Source organism: Mustelus asterias, chromosome 1 (genome assembly GCF_964213995.1).
Source record: "Mustelus asterias chromosome 1, sMusAst1.hap1.1, whole genome shotgun sequence".
NCBI lineage: Eukaryota > Metazoa > Chordata > Chondrichthyes > Carcharhiniformes > Triakidae > Mustelus > Mustelus asterias.
The window spans coordinates 30,351,207-30,366,739 of NC_135801.1; the positions used below are offsets into that span (position 1 = coordinate 30,351,207).

Consider the following 15,533-nt stretch of genomic DNA (forward strand, 5'->3'; position numbering starts at 1 on the left):
TTGGGCCAGGTGATCAAAAACTCCGTCCAAGTTTAAAGAGTGCCTTAAAGGAATAAGAGGCAGTGAGGTTTAGGGAGAGAATTTTAGAGATTAAGGTGTAGGCAGCTGAAGGCACAACCGCCACACACAGGGCAGACTTTTACCGGCACATCCGCCCAAGGTTCGTACGATCCCACCCGAGGCCAACGGAGAATGCTGTCCTCCGAGCTTCACCCGCCCCTGGAATCGGGGCAGGTGTGCCGATAAAACTCCAGCCACAGAGTGAAGAAAATTGGGGAGGCACAAAAGAGCAGAAGAGATCTTTGGGGATTGTAGGACATGAGGCGGTAGAAACTGGTGATGCCGTGGAGGAGTTTGAAAATAGGGATGAGATTAATTTTTAATAAAAAGAAAATGTAATTGGGAAATTGTAATTTCCCATTTGACTTTATTTTTTCCTCTTTCTTCTCTCAGGCTCTGGCCACCTCCAGTGTAACCCTATGGTACAGTAATCAATGATGGATAAAATACTGGAAGCCCTCATCACTTCTTCACACCCCCTACCAGTGAAGAAGGGGATTGTGAAGAAAGTGGTGGATGCAGCTGAGAACTCAGTTGACCGAGAGCAATGCAAGGCCATGTTTGATCTGACCACGCGGTTAATTTTAATTGGGGAGGACAATTTCCAGAAACAAGTGGGTCATCAGGTACTTGATGCCTACGCCAGGTACCATCGTTGTGAATTTGAAGAGTTCTTTAACAAGGGCTTTATTCTAAATCTTTTGCAGCAAGGTTATGGATCATTAGATAAGAAAGATGTTGCCATCATTGACTATATCCACATGGGACTTAAACTTATTATGAGCTGCCCTTCTGTGCTTGAAATCTTTGGCTGCATGCACACCGAGGTGCTGCGATTAGTTTGCGAGAGACCAGAGCCTTTGCTGTGTGCTAGGTTGAGTGAGCTGTTGTCCGACTTTGTACACTGCATCCCAAGGGGTAAATCAGCAGTGCTGTTTTGCCAGCAGCTGGTAAGGACTATAACTCAGTTCCAATGCAACGCAACACAGGAGGAAGAGATTCGTGGATTTATTTCTCAGGTGAACAAAGTAAGCAATTTGCTACAAAGCATTTGGAAAGCCGAACCTGGTGCACTTCTGCCTTCTCTACAAGAGGTATTCGTAATAATCTCTGCTACAGGTAAGGGACACGTTAAAAGAAGAAGTTTGTTTTTTCAATGAAAAGTGGTTATTTTTGCAGACCTATTTTGGTGTTCACTTTCAAATCTTTCAAAAGGCGATTGTCCCTTTCCCCAATTTTCTATTCTCCTACTCAAGATAAAGACTGTACTGTATACCTCACAGTCACTCTTTGTATTAGTAAGCTAATCAACTGTTTGTAGCATCAAAATCAAGTCTGATCTGATTACCACTTGACAGTCACGCTCATGCGTGATCTACAGGGAGTCACAAAAATTAGCATCAGCCGCTGGAATTTAGGCTAATTTTCTCATTATCAAGGAGGTGATGGCCTGGTGGTATTATCGCTAGACTATTAATCCAGAAACTCAGCTAATGTTTTGGGGACCCTGGTTCGAATCCTGCCACGGCAGATGGTGGAATTTGAATTTAATAAAAAATCTGAAATTAATAACCTACTGATGACCATGAAACCATTGTCGATTGTCGGAAGACCCATCTGGTTCACTACTGTCATTTAGGGAAGGAAATCTGCCATCCTTGTCTGGCCTACATGTGACTTCAGAGCCACAGCAATGTGGTTGACTCTTGAATGCCCTCTGAAATGGCTTAGCAAGCCACTCAGTTCAAGGGCAACTAAGCATGGGCAGCAAATGCTGGCTCAGCCAATGATGCCTACAGCCAATGATGCCTACATCCCATGAAAGAATAAAAGAAATTATCTGCACCGTAGGCAGTGAAGCCAGTTGAAACACCATTGTCATTATCCTAGCTAAGAGCAGCTAACTCTAATCTCTGCAGAACAAATCTGGGATCTTGTTGGTCTTTATAGTTTAGTTTCACACCCAGCAATTTTATTTAAAGCTATTTATTCAATGTTTTTCTCTTTTTTTTCTTTACAAAGAGAAGTTTTCCTTTGGCGTCTACAATTCTCTCTTCCACAGACTATTCTCCGACCAGGAGCAGACGAACATACAGGCAGCCCACGTACGAGGGCACATTTGTGCAGGGTTTTCTTTTGCCTATTTTGAAGTGAGGGGCAAATTTTTGACGCTTGATTCTCCCCTTCCAAAGCTCTCTGCCCAGGGGTTGAGATGCTGATCAAACCACCACCTTCCCTTGTGGTGGTCAGGGTTCACTATCCACTCTGCCCTCTACTGAACTCAAATAAGTGGAAATTTTCAAGCATAAATAAATACAGTAAAGATTTAATTTATTATTGTCACATATATTCGTGTACAGTGAAAAGTGTTTATTGCACCTATACAGACAAAGCATACCATACATAGAGAAGGAAAGGAGAGGGTGCAGACTATAGTGCTACAGTCACAGCGAGGGTGTAGAGAAAGATAGGTCCATTCAAAAATCTGATGGCAGCAGGGAAGAAGCTGTTTTTGAGTGGATCGGGACGTGATCTCAGACTTTTGTATCTTTTTCCCAAGAGAAGAATATGTCCAGGGTGCATGGGATCCTTGATGATGCCGGCTGCTTTTCCAGGGCAGCAGGAAGTGTAGAGTCTATGCTGGTTTGAGTGATGGACTGGACTTTATTCATGGCCCTTTGTCGTTTCTTGAGGTCTTAGTCAGAGCAGGAGCCATACCCAGTTATGTTACAATCAGAAATGATGTTTTCAATGGTGCTTCTGTAGAAGATCAGGGGGACGATTCTCCCGCAGCGCAACGGGCTGCGAGATTTAAGTGGAAGCCATTTAGCAGGCTTCCCACTGGCGCAACGACCTGCACGTGTCTCCGACAGCCGGATTTCCAGCACGGAGCTGAATAAATTATGTTGATCCTCATTTACATTTCATTAGCGGACCCGGGACTGAAGTCTTGGGGCCCGCTAGCCTCTCCCCTTCCCCATCCATCCCACGTTATGCTTCACTCCAGCAGGGTTTACAACAACTCCCGACTAGTGGGGAGCTGGCGGCCCGATGGAGTAAAGGGGGTCCATGAAGGCCCCCCAGGAGATCGGCAGTAAGGGGGTGCCCCTGGGCATTGCCAGCCTGGCCCCCTGGCATTGCCCAAGGGGGAAAGTGACAATGTCTGGGGGCACCTTGGCACTGCCCACCAGGCATCGGGCAGTGCCAAGGGGGTGGGGGTATCCCGCTGCCATTCTGCATTTGGTATCGTAGACAGAGGGAGGGAGGCCAGCGATCGGGCTAGGGGGTGACAGGTCAAGAGATCGGGACTGTCTGCGGGATCGAGGTGAGCCCGGGGGTTGGGGGGGGGTGGGGTCAGGGCTGGCCCGGACACGTCCAAAAGGCTAGCGATCAGGGTGTGGGGGTTCGCACGGCCAGCGGTGTGGGTTTGTGGGACTGGCCAGCAGTCGGGAGGCTAGCTGTACGGGGCTACTGCGTATGTGCCGATCTCGGCGCTGACAGATTGGCGCGTGCGCACTGGTCCGCTCAGTGCCAAGCTGTCAGCCTCTCCAGCGAGAGTAGGCTGTGCCCACTGATTTTTAGCTTGATTCATGCCAGTGCATTCTGTGATGCACAGAGTGTGGGAGATCCATTTTGAAAATCCTGCTGAAAAAAATCAGCGGGATTTACTCCAGTTTTTAATGCAAAATCAGCACTTAGAATTTCTTGGGCAGGGAATCCCACCCCATATCTTTTCAAAATTCTTCTCCGTGTATGTTCCTTCCCTTTTAAAAATGAGTGACAGTAATGTTTAGAATTCTAAACAAAGTGAATCAACAAACAGATGAATTCTTGAGTTTAATTCTTAATCATCTCTTGTGTCTAGATCAGTTATTGAATGCTTTCCTGCTTCCTGTTATGGTTTGAAATTACGATGATGCCCAAGTTCTACATTTAAGTCCTGTGTGTGCTTGCTTTCCAGATTCCATCTTTGAACCATCTATTGCCCTCGCAAGTCTTGTTCAGCACATCCCACTACAAATGATTACAGTTCTCATTCGAAGCCTGATCACAGATCAAAACGTCAAAGATGCCAGCATGACTTGTGCTCTCTGCAGGTAAGGAAGAAACATGCATCTATGTAGCACCTGTCACATCCTCCAGAAAATCCCAAAGCACTTCTGAGCTACTGAATTGTTTGTTGATTTTTCAGTCACTCATGTGGGCAAACGCGGCCACCTCTTTGAGCAGATACTGTTTAAAGTCCATGTAATGATTAAAAATGAAGTGGTAGCACAATTCGCTGGGCGGGGGGGATGTTGGGCAGAATTTTCCCATCCCATCCGCCACAGGAATTGTAGCGGGTGGGACAGGACCATGTAAAGGTCCGTTGACCTTGGTGGGATTTTCTGGTCTTGGGGTGAGCACGGCCAGAAAATCCCCCCTTTGAGTCTATTATGAGAAGGTGGTTTTTGTGATTGTCCCTGTGCGTAAGTGGTTATAGAAGAAGTGGTACCATCTCAAAATTAGAGACAGGACATTGAGGAGTGAAATCTGGAAGCATTTTGTCCAAATATAGGGTAGTGGAAATGTGACATTGTTTCCCCAAAAAAGACTAGATGCTGGGTCAACTTAACCTTTCAAGGCTAAGATAAGCAGATTTTTAATGGTTAAGAGTATCAAATGATAGGGAACTCAGGCGCAAGGTATAGGTCAGCTATTATGTCATTGAATGGCAGAACAGGCTGAAGGTGCTAAATTAGACTTAAGACTTAAAAGACTTCCCATTCTAGAGACGACATGAGGCAGACAAAGCACATGCTTACGAAGGGGCTGAATGGTCCACTCCTTTTCCAATGACGTGAAGCTAACTATTATTGTAAGATATGAATATAAACTGGGAGAAAATGATCCAAGACCTCACTCATAGAAGAAAAAGTCCTTCTCATCGATCGGAACATTGGATATGACGGACTTGAGTTGCTGAAAGGGAGACCTGTACACTGATCTTTGTTGAAATATGCTTCATTATATGTTTTCCAAGACCACCAAAGAAAGCATCGTAATGTCATTAATATTAAAGAATTAAGTATCACCATCACGAGAGAAGTAGTATTAGGCAAACTAATAGGGCTAAAGGCAGATAGGTCCCCTGGCCCTGTTGGCTTGCATGCTAGGATCCTAAAAGAAGTAGCTACAGGGATAGTGGATGCATTGGTTATAATTTTCCAAAAGTCCTTTGATTCTGGAGAAGTACCGGAGGATTAGAAAACTGCCGATGTGACACCCCTCATCATAAAGGGAGGCAAAAAGTGGGTAATTATAGGCCAATTAGCTTAACATCTATTGTTGTAAAAATGTTGGAATCAATTATTAAGGCAATGATAGCAGCACATTTGGAAAATCATAATCGAATCAAGCAGAGTCAACAAGGCTTCATGAAAGAGAAATTGTGTCTGACTAATTTGTTAGAATTTTTCGAGGAAGTCTCAACCAGAGTGGATAGAGGGGAACCAGTAGATGTGCTCTATTTGGACTTCAAGAATCCATTCGCCAACATACCTCACAAAAAGTTAAACCATACGAAAAGAGCCCATGGTGTTTGAGGTAGTATATTGGCAAGGATAGAAAATTTACTAATGGGCAGGAACAGAGAGTGAGGATAGGGATTCTTTTCCAGGATTCTTTGATCCCACTGCAGTGAGTGGAGATTTGGCTGAGGGCCAAATTCCCTGTTCTTGCTGGCAGGGACGGCAGGGCGTGAACAGCTGGAGAATCCCACCCATTGTGTTTGTCAAAACCTGTAAAAACAATCAAGTTAAGCAGGCAACCTAAATCCTACCAAAGTAAAATCTAGTCCTGTTTACAATCTTTCCACCACAAATGTTCTCGATCTCGATAAGACCATAAGATGTAAGAGGCTATTCAGCCCATCGAGTCTGCTCCTCCATTCAATACGATCATGGCTGATCCAATGTAATCCTCAACTCCACTTTCCCACCATTAATTCCCTTACTGGTTAAAAATCTGTCTCAACCTTGAAGATATGAATGTTGGAGATGATAAACAGACTATGACAGAAACAGTGATGAGCACCAATCATTTGGGGGGAGACAGTGGGAGGAGTTGGGAACCCAGTTGTTGGCAAGGCAGCAGGAGGCACAGACACATGCGTCAACTGAAGGCAAAACGATGCAAAGTAATTGCGGGAGTTTTTTTTTCCTCTTTCTTGCAGTCCAAACCATGTCACTTTGGAGTACTGGTGTCCTGCCAGCTGTTTTAGCTTAAAGTTTAGTTCGTGCATTTGGAGGGTTGTTTTAGGATGAGAGGCTGAGTACATTGAGTTTAGAAGAATGAGATGTGATCTCATTGAGATGTACAAGATTCTGAAGAGACTTGACAGGGTAGACACTGAGTGTTTGTTTTCCCTTTACTGAATCTGAAACACTTGGGCACAGTCTCTGGGTAAAGTGCCAGTCATTTAGGACTGTGATAAGGAGAAACATCTTCACTCCGAAGATTGTGAATCTTTGGAATTCTCTACCTCGGGGGTTGTGGATACTCCATTATTGACTATATTTAAGGCTGGGCTAGACAACTTACTGATCTGCTAAGGAACCAATGGATATCTTGAGGAAAAGGTGCAAAAGTAAAGTGGAGACAAAAGATCAGTTATGATATTGAATAGCAAAGCAGACTTTTTAACATTCATTTTTGTCTTGGCTAGGCCAGCATTTATCGCCCATCCCTAGATGCCCTTGAGAGTGGCTTGCTAGCCATTTCAGAGCCAACCATATAGCTGTGGGTTGGGACTCGCATGTAGGCCAGACTGGATAAAGACAGACGGTTCAACAATCGTTTCATGGTCATCATTAGACTTTTAATTCCAGGTGTTTTACTGAGTTTAAATTCTACCACTTGCTGTGGTGGGATTTGAACCCAGGTCCCCAGAGCATTGCCCTGGGTCGCTGGATTACTCGTCCGGCGACAATGCCATTGAACCACCACCTCCCCAATACCACTGTGCCTCTGCCTCCAGGGGTGTGTGTCGGGGAGTGGGGGGGCAGTCCCTTATGGTGGTCTAATATTTAATGTGACAAAAATATTAAGCAAATGGAAATTGGCCTTGTGAAAAATTTAGAGGCCTGACAGTAAAAAAAGCACTGTCGGAAGCTTTTGTTTAGGAAAGAAATTCTAGGATGCTTATTGACAACACTGGGACAAATAAATAAATGTTTACTTCACTATGTAGCAGAGAAGGAAGTATTTGAAACATCTGTATACAGAAACCATGGAGAGAAGTTAAATGTTTCTGATTCTATATTTTCTGGTCTCCTGAAGGATGATTGATTGGCTGTCCTGGCCGTTAGCTCAGCACGTCGAGACATGGGTGATTGCGCTGCTCAAAGGATTGGCTTCAGTCCAGAAGTTCACTATCCTCATAGATGTCACATTGCTTAAGATCGAACAGGTAAATTGGGTGGGGGCGGAGGGGGGGATGAACCAAGTGCAGCTATTCCATATAAAGAACAGAACGTGGAAATGACAGTTCCAGGACGTGACTGCATGAATGCTAATGTTAGACAGCTATTTATACAGAACAGCATGTTTAAGAGTAAATTATGTCTCTCACACTTTCACACCTCCAATGAAAATAATAAATCTTCAGATTTAAAGATCACTTCAGAGGAAACTGCCTTGTTGAAATCTCAGCATGGGAAACACTTTTCGCTGTTAAAACCACCTGTTACATTAATTACATGGAAGATTACAGTATTAACGGTATCAACATTTAGGGTAATACAGAAAACGTGAAAGAAGATGAAATATAGTGTTGCCAAGATTTCAGTAAAAGCAGAATGATGAGTGTTGCCACATAGCAGTTGAAGTACTTTATACTCCCCCCTCCCCAACCCTAATCTACTGATACCCGAGTCCATCTCATATCATTGAAAGCGGTTTCCCCCACACTACTCAGTGAGTTAAACCACTTTCTAACTTCAGCGTCATTTCAAACAATTGTGAAGCCGCACGACCATTAAGCACGCATGATAGCAGCAGGAGTGTGTCAGTTGTAATCTATTTGCCCTGAAAGGACACACTATCTAATATCCTTTTTAACCTTGCATTTGTTTGTTTGTTTGCTTCAGGGTCAGAATTTGTTGCGCTGCTCATTCTGTGCCTTCGGCTGCTGATGATATGAATAAATTGTCTTGTCTTGGTTGCGATCCTGAAACACTGCTTTATTTGCAAATCACCAAGCTCGTAGCTGTTTGGTAGAAGGCTTGTGTATTTAAAAACGAGGCATTGCAGTAACAGTAGCTTAAGGATTTAATTGGGCAACACTAAAATTTATTTACGTTTTTGCTTTATTTCTTTGTCCCAAAAGTGCGTCAGATCAAGGTCTCGGCATTAAAAGAACTGGGAAAATTTCCAAAGATGATTGCCCACTTTGATTTTTTTTTTCCTTTCCAATTACTTTTTAAAAAAATAATAATTTGTAGAACAGCATCTCCCGAGACAGTGAATGTAACAAAAAAATACATCAGTTATGGAATTGAGCTCGCCAATTGCAAGTTAAAGTTAACATGGGTAACTTTGGTTGAGGATGGGGTGGTGATAAAACACCATGTGCACTGGCCGATCTCTCATACTGAGATTCAATCTTTGGTCTGCAAATGAGGTGGCTGATCTGGGCTGGGCAGTGGTAGAGACTCTTTACTCGGCCTCAGTGTCCCTGGATCATGAAAATGCTGATTGACTAGAGCTTTTGCTCTTGATTGCTACAGATGTCATCTTCTAAAAGTGCAAGTGTGAGAGGACCTGAGGGCTTATCTGGTTCAGCTGTGCCTACTGTGCAAACTTGCACATGAGTAATGACTACTTGCTGACATTCTGAAAGATGACTTGACACCCCACGGATCCAAGCAAAGATTCAAGGTCCACAGAAGTGTGTCCAGAGTAACAAATTAGTGGGAAAATCATTATTTCATAGCTACTTAATGATGAATATATTTTCTGTGTTAGGTATTCCATCGTCTCTGGTATCCAATTGTGCGGCCTGGTGCTTTGACGGTACTTTCCCACATGCTGCTCAGTTTTCAGCATTCTCCTGAAGCCTTTCATTTGGTAAGTTATTCTACTTGCACTGTTCAGAATAGAAACATTTTCCGTGCTGGTTAATACCTTTGCTTTCTGTAAAACTTTAGAAAATATTTATAAGATTATTTATGTGAGCAGCAAGTAAGAAATATAACAAACATTAAACTAGTCAAAATGAAGGACATTTGCTATTTCTTTACTGGCTTCATTATGAACATTAACCATTCTTGTTTCTTTGAGTTAATGTTCTATCAAAACTAAATGCAAGATTCTGAAACTTGGTACACTAAATAAGGAGCAGTCGAAAGAATACGAAGAAAGATTTGTCGAAGGGTTTATTAATGTTAAGTAATTGAGCAAGTTAAATACAATTTAAATTTGACATTGCTAAATGTATTGCAAGTGGGTGCAGAGGATACAGTGAAGGAGACAGAGAGTAGAATCATAGAATAGCTACAGTGCAAGGAGGCCATTAGGCCCATCGAGTCTGCACCATCTATTTGACAGAATATCTTACCCAGGCCCTATCCCCGTAACTCCACATATTTACCATGGCTAAACCCATCTAACCTACACATCTTGGGACAAAAAGGGACAATTTAGCATGGCCAATCCACTCAACCTGCACGTCTTTTGGAGTGTGGGAGAAAACCAGAGCACCCGGAGGAAACCCATGCAGACACGAGGAGAACGTGCAAACTCCGCACAGACCATCACCCAAGGTTGGAATTGAACCCAGGCCCCTGGTGCTGTGAGGCAGCAATGCTAACCGCTGTGCCACCGTGTCACCCCAAATAATCTGATTGTCAAGATACTGAAGCAATTTTATTTTCAAAGCGCTAGAATATATATAGCAAGAGCAATAAAATATGGATCTTTGGAGATTATGCTACAAGACTATAGCGAGATCTCTGACCACGTTTTTGACATTGTGCTATGTTCTGGTCGTTGATACCACAAAAGAAAAATACCACTTTCAACTTGGGAGACATTTGGGATACAATGACAGATATTACTGAGTGCGAAGTGGCAAATAACAAGATTGACTCCAAATACAAAGGAGATGAGCATTCTGGAAAGATTAGACATGGCCAGGTTCTACCTTCTAGAAGGGAGGTGGTTAAAGGGAAACTTTGTTGAACTACATGAAATATTAAATAGTGCAGAAACAACAAAACGTGAGTGCTACCTCGGGGTAATCAGGAGTGTCAGACTAAAGGACATCATTAAAATGAGTGAAAAGTAAATTTAAAAACCAGTTTTGAGGAGGGATTTATTCAGTGATGTATATTTGGAATAATCAGCCATATCAAATCGTAGAACCAAAGACATCAGCGAGGTGCCAAAATATGGTTGAATGCTGTAATTGAAGTGCTAGTATATGAAAGATGAGTATGAGTGGGCTGAATGGCCTTATTTCATTTTTTTAAACTTGTTGCTGTTCACTGTACTCTTCAAAAAGTCACCTTACAAAATTATGCAATAAGAACGACTTATGGAGAAACAGAGCAGGCGCTTCAGTATTTGTAAAGAGAAAAAAAATCAGGTTAACCCTTTGGTTGTGATCCTTTGTCAAAATTTTAACTTCTTAAAACTATTTGCTTCTTTCTCTAAATATTCTCCTATTTGAAATAATAAGTAAAAATAATATATGGCTTCTCACTTTAGAGTTTGTCAATGTTTGACTTGTTAAAGTTGCCAGGTTTTTGAGTACAGTGACTATTTTGTCGGTAATTGTTCTGCACCAGCATGACGCAAAGACAGTGCTAAATAGCTGTGAATAAATTGATCCCAGATTTGCAGTCAATGAATTGCTTCATGTTTACAATTCACCCTCTATTAATGAAATTACATTGCGGCAAACTCCCAAAGAAAGTTTAGGCGGCACAGTGGTTAGCACTGCTGCCTCACACCACCAGGGACCCGGGTTCAATTCCGACCTTGGTGACTGTCTGTGTGTGGAATTTGCATATTCTCCCTGTGTCTGAGTGGGTTTCCTCCCACACTCCAAAGATGTGCAGGTTGGATGGATTGGCCATAATAGATTGCCGCTTGGTGTCCAGGGATATGTAGGTTGGGTGGATTGGCCATGCTAGGTTGCCCCTTAGAGTCTCGGGATGTGTATGTTGGGGGGGTGGAAATCAGAGGGCTAAATGCATGGGGGTTAAGGAGATAGGGCTTGGGTGGGATGGGTTGGAGAGTTGGTGCCGAATTGATGGGCCGAATGGCTTCCTTCTGCACTGAAAGGATTCTAAGAAAAAATATCAGTTCCACTCTGAGTTGAATGCAGCTTAATATTCTTGGAGTGGATGGTGTTCCATTTCAGTGCTATCCCGTCGTCATAAAAAAGAAAGGTCTCCAGGCTGACTGTTAGAAACAAGACATTTATGACCTTGTCAGCATGGGAAATTCCCCCTTTGCTGCTGCAATATCTAAGAAGCAAGCTCAATGTGATTCTCCACTTCCGTTCCTCCCTATGTTTAAGTTTGGGTTTATTGTAGGTGATGATAGGCCTGGCTGGGTGCAGCAGAGTGTGAACATGGGTATAAGCAATAAGGCCCAATGTGATCTGAAACAGTGAAGTCCAGGAGCTGAGAAAAGGGGGAAGGCCAAGCTTAGCAGCGGGCCTGTAGGGATTGGGACCTGATAACCTTGAAACCGAGATGACATGAATTAAGCGTTATGACGAGCCACCAAAGACAAAAAAGGGCAAACAGGATCTCACATCAGGAATGCTTTGAGCGGCAGTGGAAAAGTCACAATAACTCCAGGAAATGGCAATCCTGGCCACATTTCAGCCAGTTACTTTGGAGTTACAGTTTCCAATCTACAAATAACACTATTGAGATTTGGAACTGGAGAGCAGTGTCAGAATACCTTCAGACAAGATACCATCGAAATCTAGGGTAGATACAAACTTTACGAGAAACATTGCGGAGCAGGACAAGGTGTTGGAGCCAAGTTTATGGATTTGACTTTTTATTAGTTTTTTTTAATGTTATGAATATATGTACTATGATGGGTGAACAGCTAACAAGCGAACAGTATTCTACCACTGATGATATAACAAATGTTAAATTGGAAGTCAGGACTTTGTGTAACATGATTGGATAACAAAAGGAGCAACTAACAAACTTAACCAATTAGAAAGAAAATAATAGACTCGAGCCACAACGTGACAACATTATATTGCCATAAACAAGCAATATATATAAACATCTGAGATTTTACGTGTATAACTCCATGAACTTATCTGTCCACAGATTGTTCCCCACATTATAAAGCTAGTTCAGTTCCTGAAAGATGAAGATTCGCCGACTGGCAAAATCTTCCTGATGCAGTTGACTGAGTTGGTGCATTGTATGATGTATCAGTATTCTGGGTTCCCTGATCTCTATGAACCTATTCTAGAGGTCATCAAGGTAAGAACTAATTCCAGGAAACCATTTGTGGTGCAATTTTACTTGGCGCTGCGGTTGACCCCCCGCCCCCCCCAAAACCACCGTCTCTGTCTAAGAAAGAAGCTCCAGCCAATCAGATTGGGAGCGCCATCCACTGCTGGGACTACAGACAGTTCCACCCTGCCAAGTAAATCCGGGGTTGGGGGTCTTTGGGAGCGAGTGGGGATACTGGCTTCAAGAGTTCAGGGGAGAGGGTTAACGGGAAGGAATGGTCTTTGTGGAGGGGGGGGCACGTACCTCCAATGAGCCCAATGGGCCCACAAAGACTTTTGGCAAACACCAGCCCGCACAGCCAAAGTTGCTAGGCTTCCCATCTAGTGTGGGCCTCCCCCAGCTATGGATAAAATACCAGTAATGGTGGAATTAGTCCCTTAAGTAGCCATTAATTGGTCACTCAAGGACCTCAACAGGCCGAAGGGTGAGTCTCCGATGCCTCTGCCGTCCCACGTAAAATTTAAGACTGGTCAGGGCAGGCGGTAGGAACGCTAGATTTTATATGACCACCCACCTTTGCCTGCCTTCAAACCTGGTAGTCATGATGTGGAGATGCCGGCGTTGGACTGGGGTAAACACAGTAAGAGTTTTAACAACACCAGGTTAAAGTCCAACAGGTTTATTTGGTAGCAAATGCCATTCGCTTTCAGAGCGCTGCTCCTTCGTCAGATGGAGTGGAAATCTGCTCTCAAACAGGGCACAGAGACACAAAATCAAGTTACAGAATACTGATTAGAATGCGAATCTCCACAGCCAACCAGGTCTTAAAGATACAGACAATGTGAGTGGAGGGAGCATTAAGCACAGGTTAAAGAGATGTGTATTGTCTCCAGACAGGACAGCCAGTGAGATTCTGCAAGTCCAGGAGGCAAGCTGTGGGGGTTACTGATAGTGTGACAGAAACCCAACATCCTGGTTTAGGCCGTCCTCATGTGTGCGGAACTTGGCTATCAGTTTCTGCTCAGCGACTCTGCGCTGTCATGTGTCGTGAAGGCTGCCTTGGAGAACGCTTACCCAAAGATCAGAGACTGAATGCCCGTGACCGCTGAAGTGCTCCCCCACAGGAAGAGAACAGTCTTGCCTGGTGATTGTCGAGCAGTGTTCATTCATCCGTTGTCGTAGCGTCTGCATGGTTTCCCCAATGTACCATGCCTCGGGACATCCTTTCCTGCAGCGTATCAGGTAGACAATGTTGGCCGAGTTGCAAGAGTAGGTACCGTGTACCTGGTGGATGGTGTTCTCACGTGAGATGATGGCATCTGTGTCGATGATCCAGCACGTCTTGCAGAGGTTGCTGTGGCAGGGTTGTGTGGTGTCGTGGTCACTGTCCTCCTGAAGGCTGGGTAGTTTGCTGCGGACAATGGTCTGTTTGAGGTTGTGCGGTTGTTTGAAGGCAAGAAGTGGGGGTCTGGGGATGGCCTTGGCGAGATGTTCGTCTTCATCAATGACATGTTGAAGGCTCCAGAGGAGATGCCGTAGCTTCTCTGCTCCGGGGAAGTACTAGACGACAAAGGGTACTCTGTCCACCGTGTCCCGTGTTTGTCTTCTGAGGAGGTCGGTGCGGTTTTTCGCTGTGGCGCGTCGGAACTGTTGATCGATGAGTCGAGCGCCATTTCCTCCAGACGCTGAAAGATGCCCTCAAAAGAACAGGATATCGCACTTGACTCATCGATCGACAGTTCCGACGCGCCACAGCGAAAAACCGCACCGACCTCCTCAGAAGACAAACACGGGACACAGTGGACAGAGTACCCTTCGTCGTCCAGTACTTCCCCAGAGCGGAGAAGCTATGGCATCTCCTCTGGAGTCTTCAACATTTCATTGATGAAGACGAACATCTCGCCAAGGCCATCCCCACACCCCCACTTCTTGCCTTCAAACAGCCGCGCAACCTCAAACAGACCATTGTCCGCAGCAAACTACCCAGCCTTCAGGAGAACAGTGACCACGGCACCACACAACCCTGCCACAGCAACCTCTGCAAGACGTGCCGGATCATCGACACGGATGCCATCATCTCACGTGAGAACACCATCTACCAGGTACACGGTACCTACTCTTGCAACTCGGCCAACGTTGTCTACCTGATACGCTGCAGGAAAGGATGTCCCGCGGCATGGTACATTGGGGAAAACAAGCAGACACTACGACAACGGATGAATGAACTCCGCTCGACAACCACCAGGCAAGACTGTTCTCTTCCTGTGGGGGAGCACTTCAGCGGATACAGGCATTCAGCCTCTGATCTTTGGGTAAGCGTTCTCCAAGGCGGCCTTCACGACACACGACAGCGCAGAGTCGCTGAGCAGAAACTGATAGCCAAGTTCCGCACACGAGGACGGTCTAAACCAGGATGTTGGGTTTCTGTCACACTATCAGTAACCCCCACAGCTTGCCTCCTGGACTTGCAGAATCTCACTGGCTATCCTGTCTGGAGACAATACACATCTCTTTAACCTGTGCTTAATGCTCCCTCCACTCACATTGTCTGTATCTTTAAGACCTGGTTGGCTGTAAAGATTCGCATTCTAATTAGTATTCTGTAACTTGATTTTGTGTCTCTGTGCCCTGTTTGAGAGCAGATTTCCACTCCATCTGACGAAGGAGCAGCGCTCTGAAAGCGAATGGCATTTGCTACCAAATAAACCTGTTGGACTTTAACCTGGTGTTGTTAAAATTCTTACTGTGTTCAGGGGAGTGTAAAATCTAGCCCTTGACTTCAGTTTGAGATTTTAATTTTTTTGGTGTTTATAAAAGTAGGTCATAACCACATCAACTTTCAGCTTCATGAAAGGCAATGGAAATTAATGGCAGTTATTCCAGCATTTATCCATTCTAACTGTGTTGAGCTTGGCTAGCTAAAGGATGTTATGTAATTCCTTGAGTTGCAAATTGGCAGTTCACTAAAATCCAAGAATCACATCTCGTGTTTAATTT

The 15,533-nt window shown here is 44.3% G+C and overlaps 1 protein-coding gene across 1 annotated transcript in view; it reads left to right on the forward strand.

Annotated features, from left to right (window-relative positions):
• Positions 1 to 15,533, forward strand: part of usp38 (ubiquitin specific peptidase 38) — a 31,775-nt gene that overhangs the window by 2,781 nt on the left and 13,461 nt on the right. Inside the window, exons 2-6 of the mRNA XM_078210897.1 lie at positions 454 to 1,179; positions 4,022 to 4,157; positions 7,381 to 7,510; positions 9,067 to 9,168; positions 12,405 to 12,563. Of these exons, the coding sequence (XP_078067023.1) occupies positions 495 to 1,179; positions 4,022 to 4,157; positions 7,381 to 7,510; positions 9,067 to 9,168; positions 12,405 to 12,563 (1,212 nt within the window). The 5' untranslated portion in view covers positions 454 to 494. The remainder of the gene's footprint in view (positions 1 to 453; positions 1,180 to 4,021; positions 4,158 to 7,380; positions 7,511 to 9,066; positions 9,169 to 12,404; positions 12,564 to 15,533) is intronic.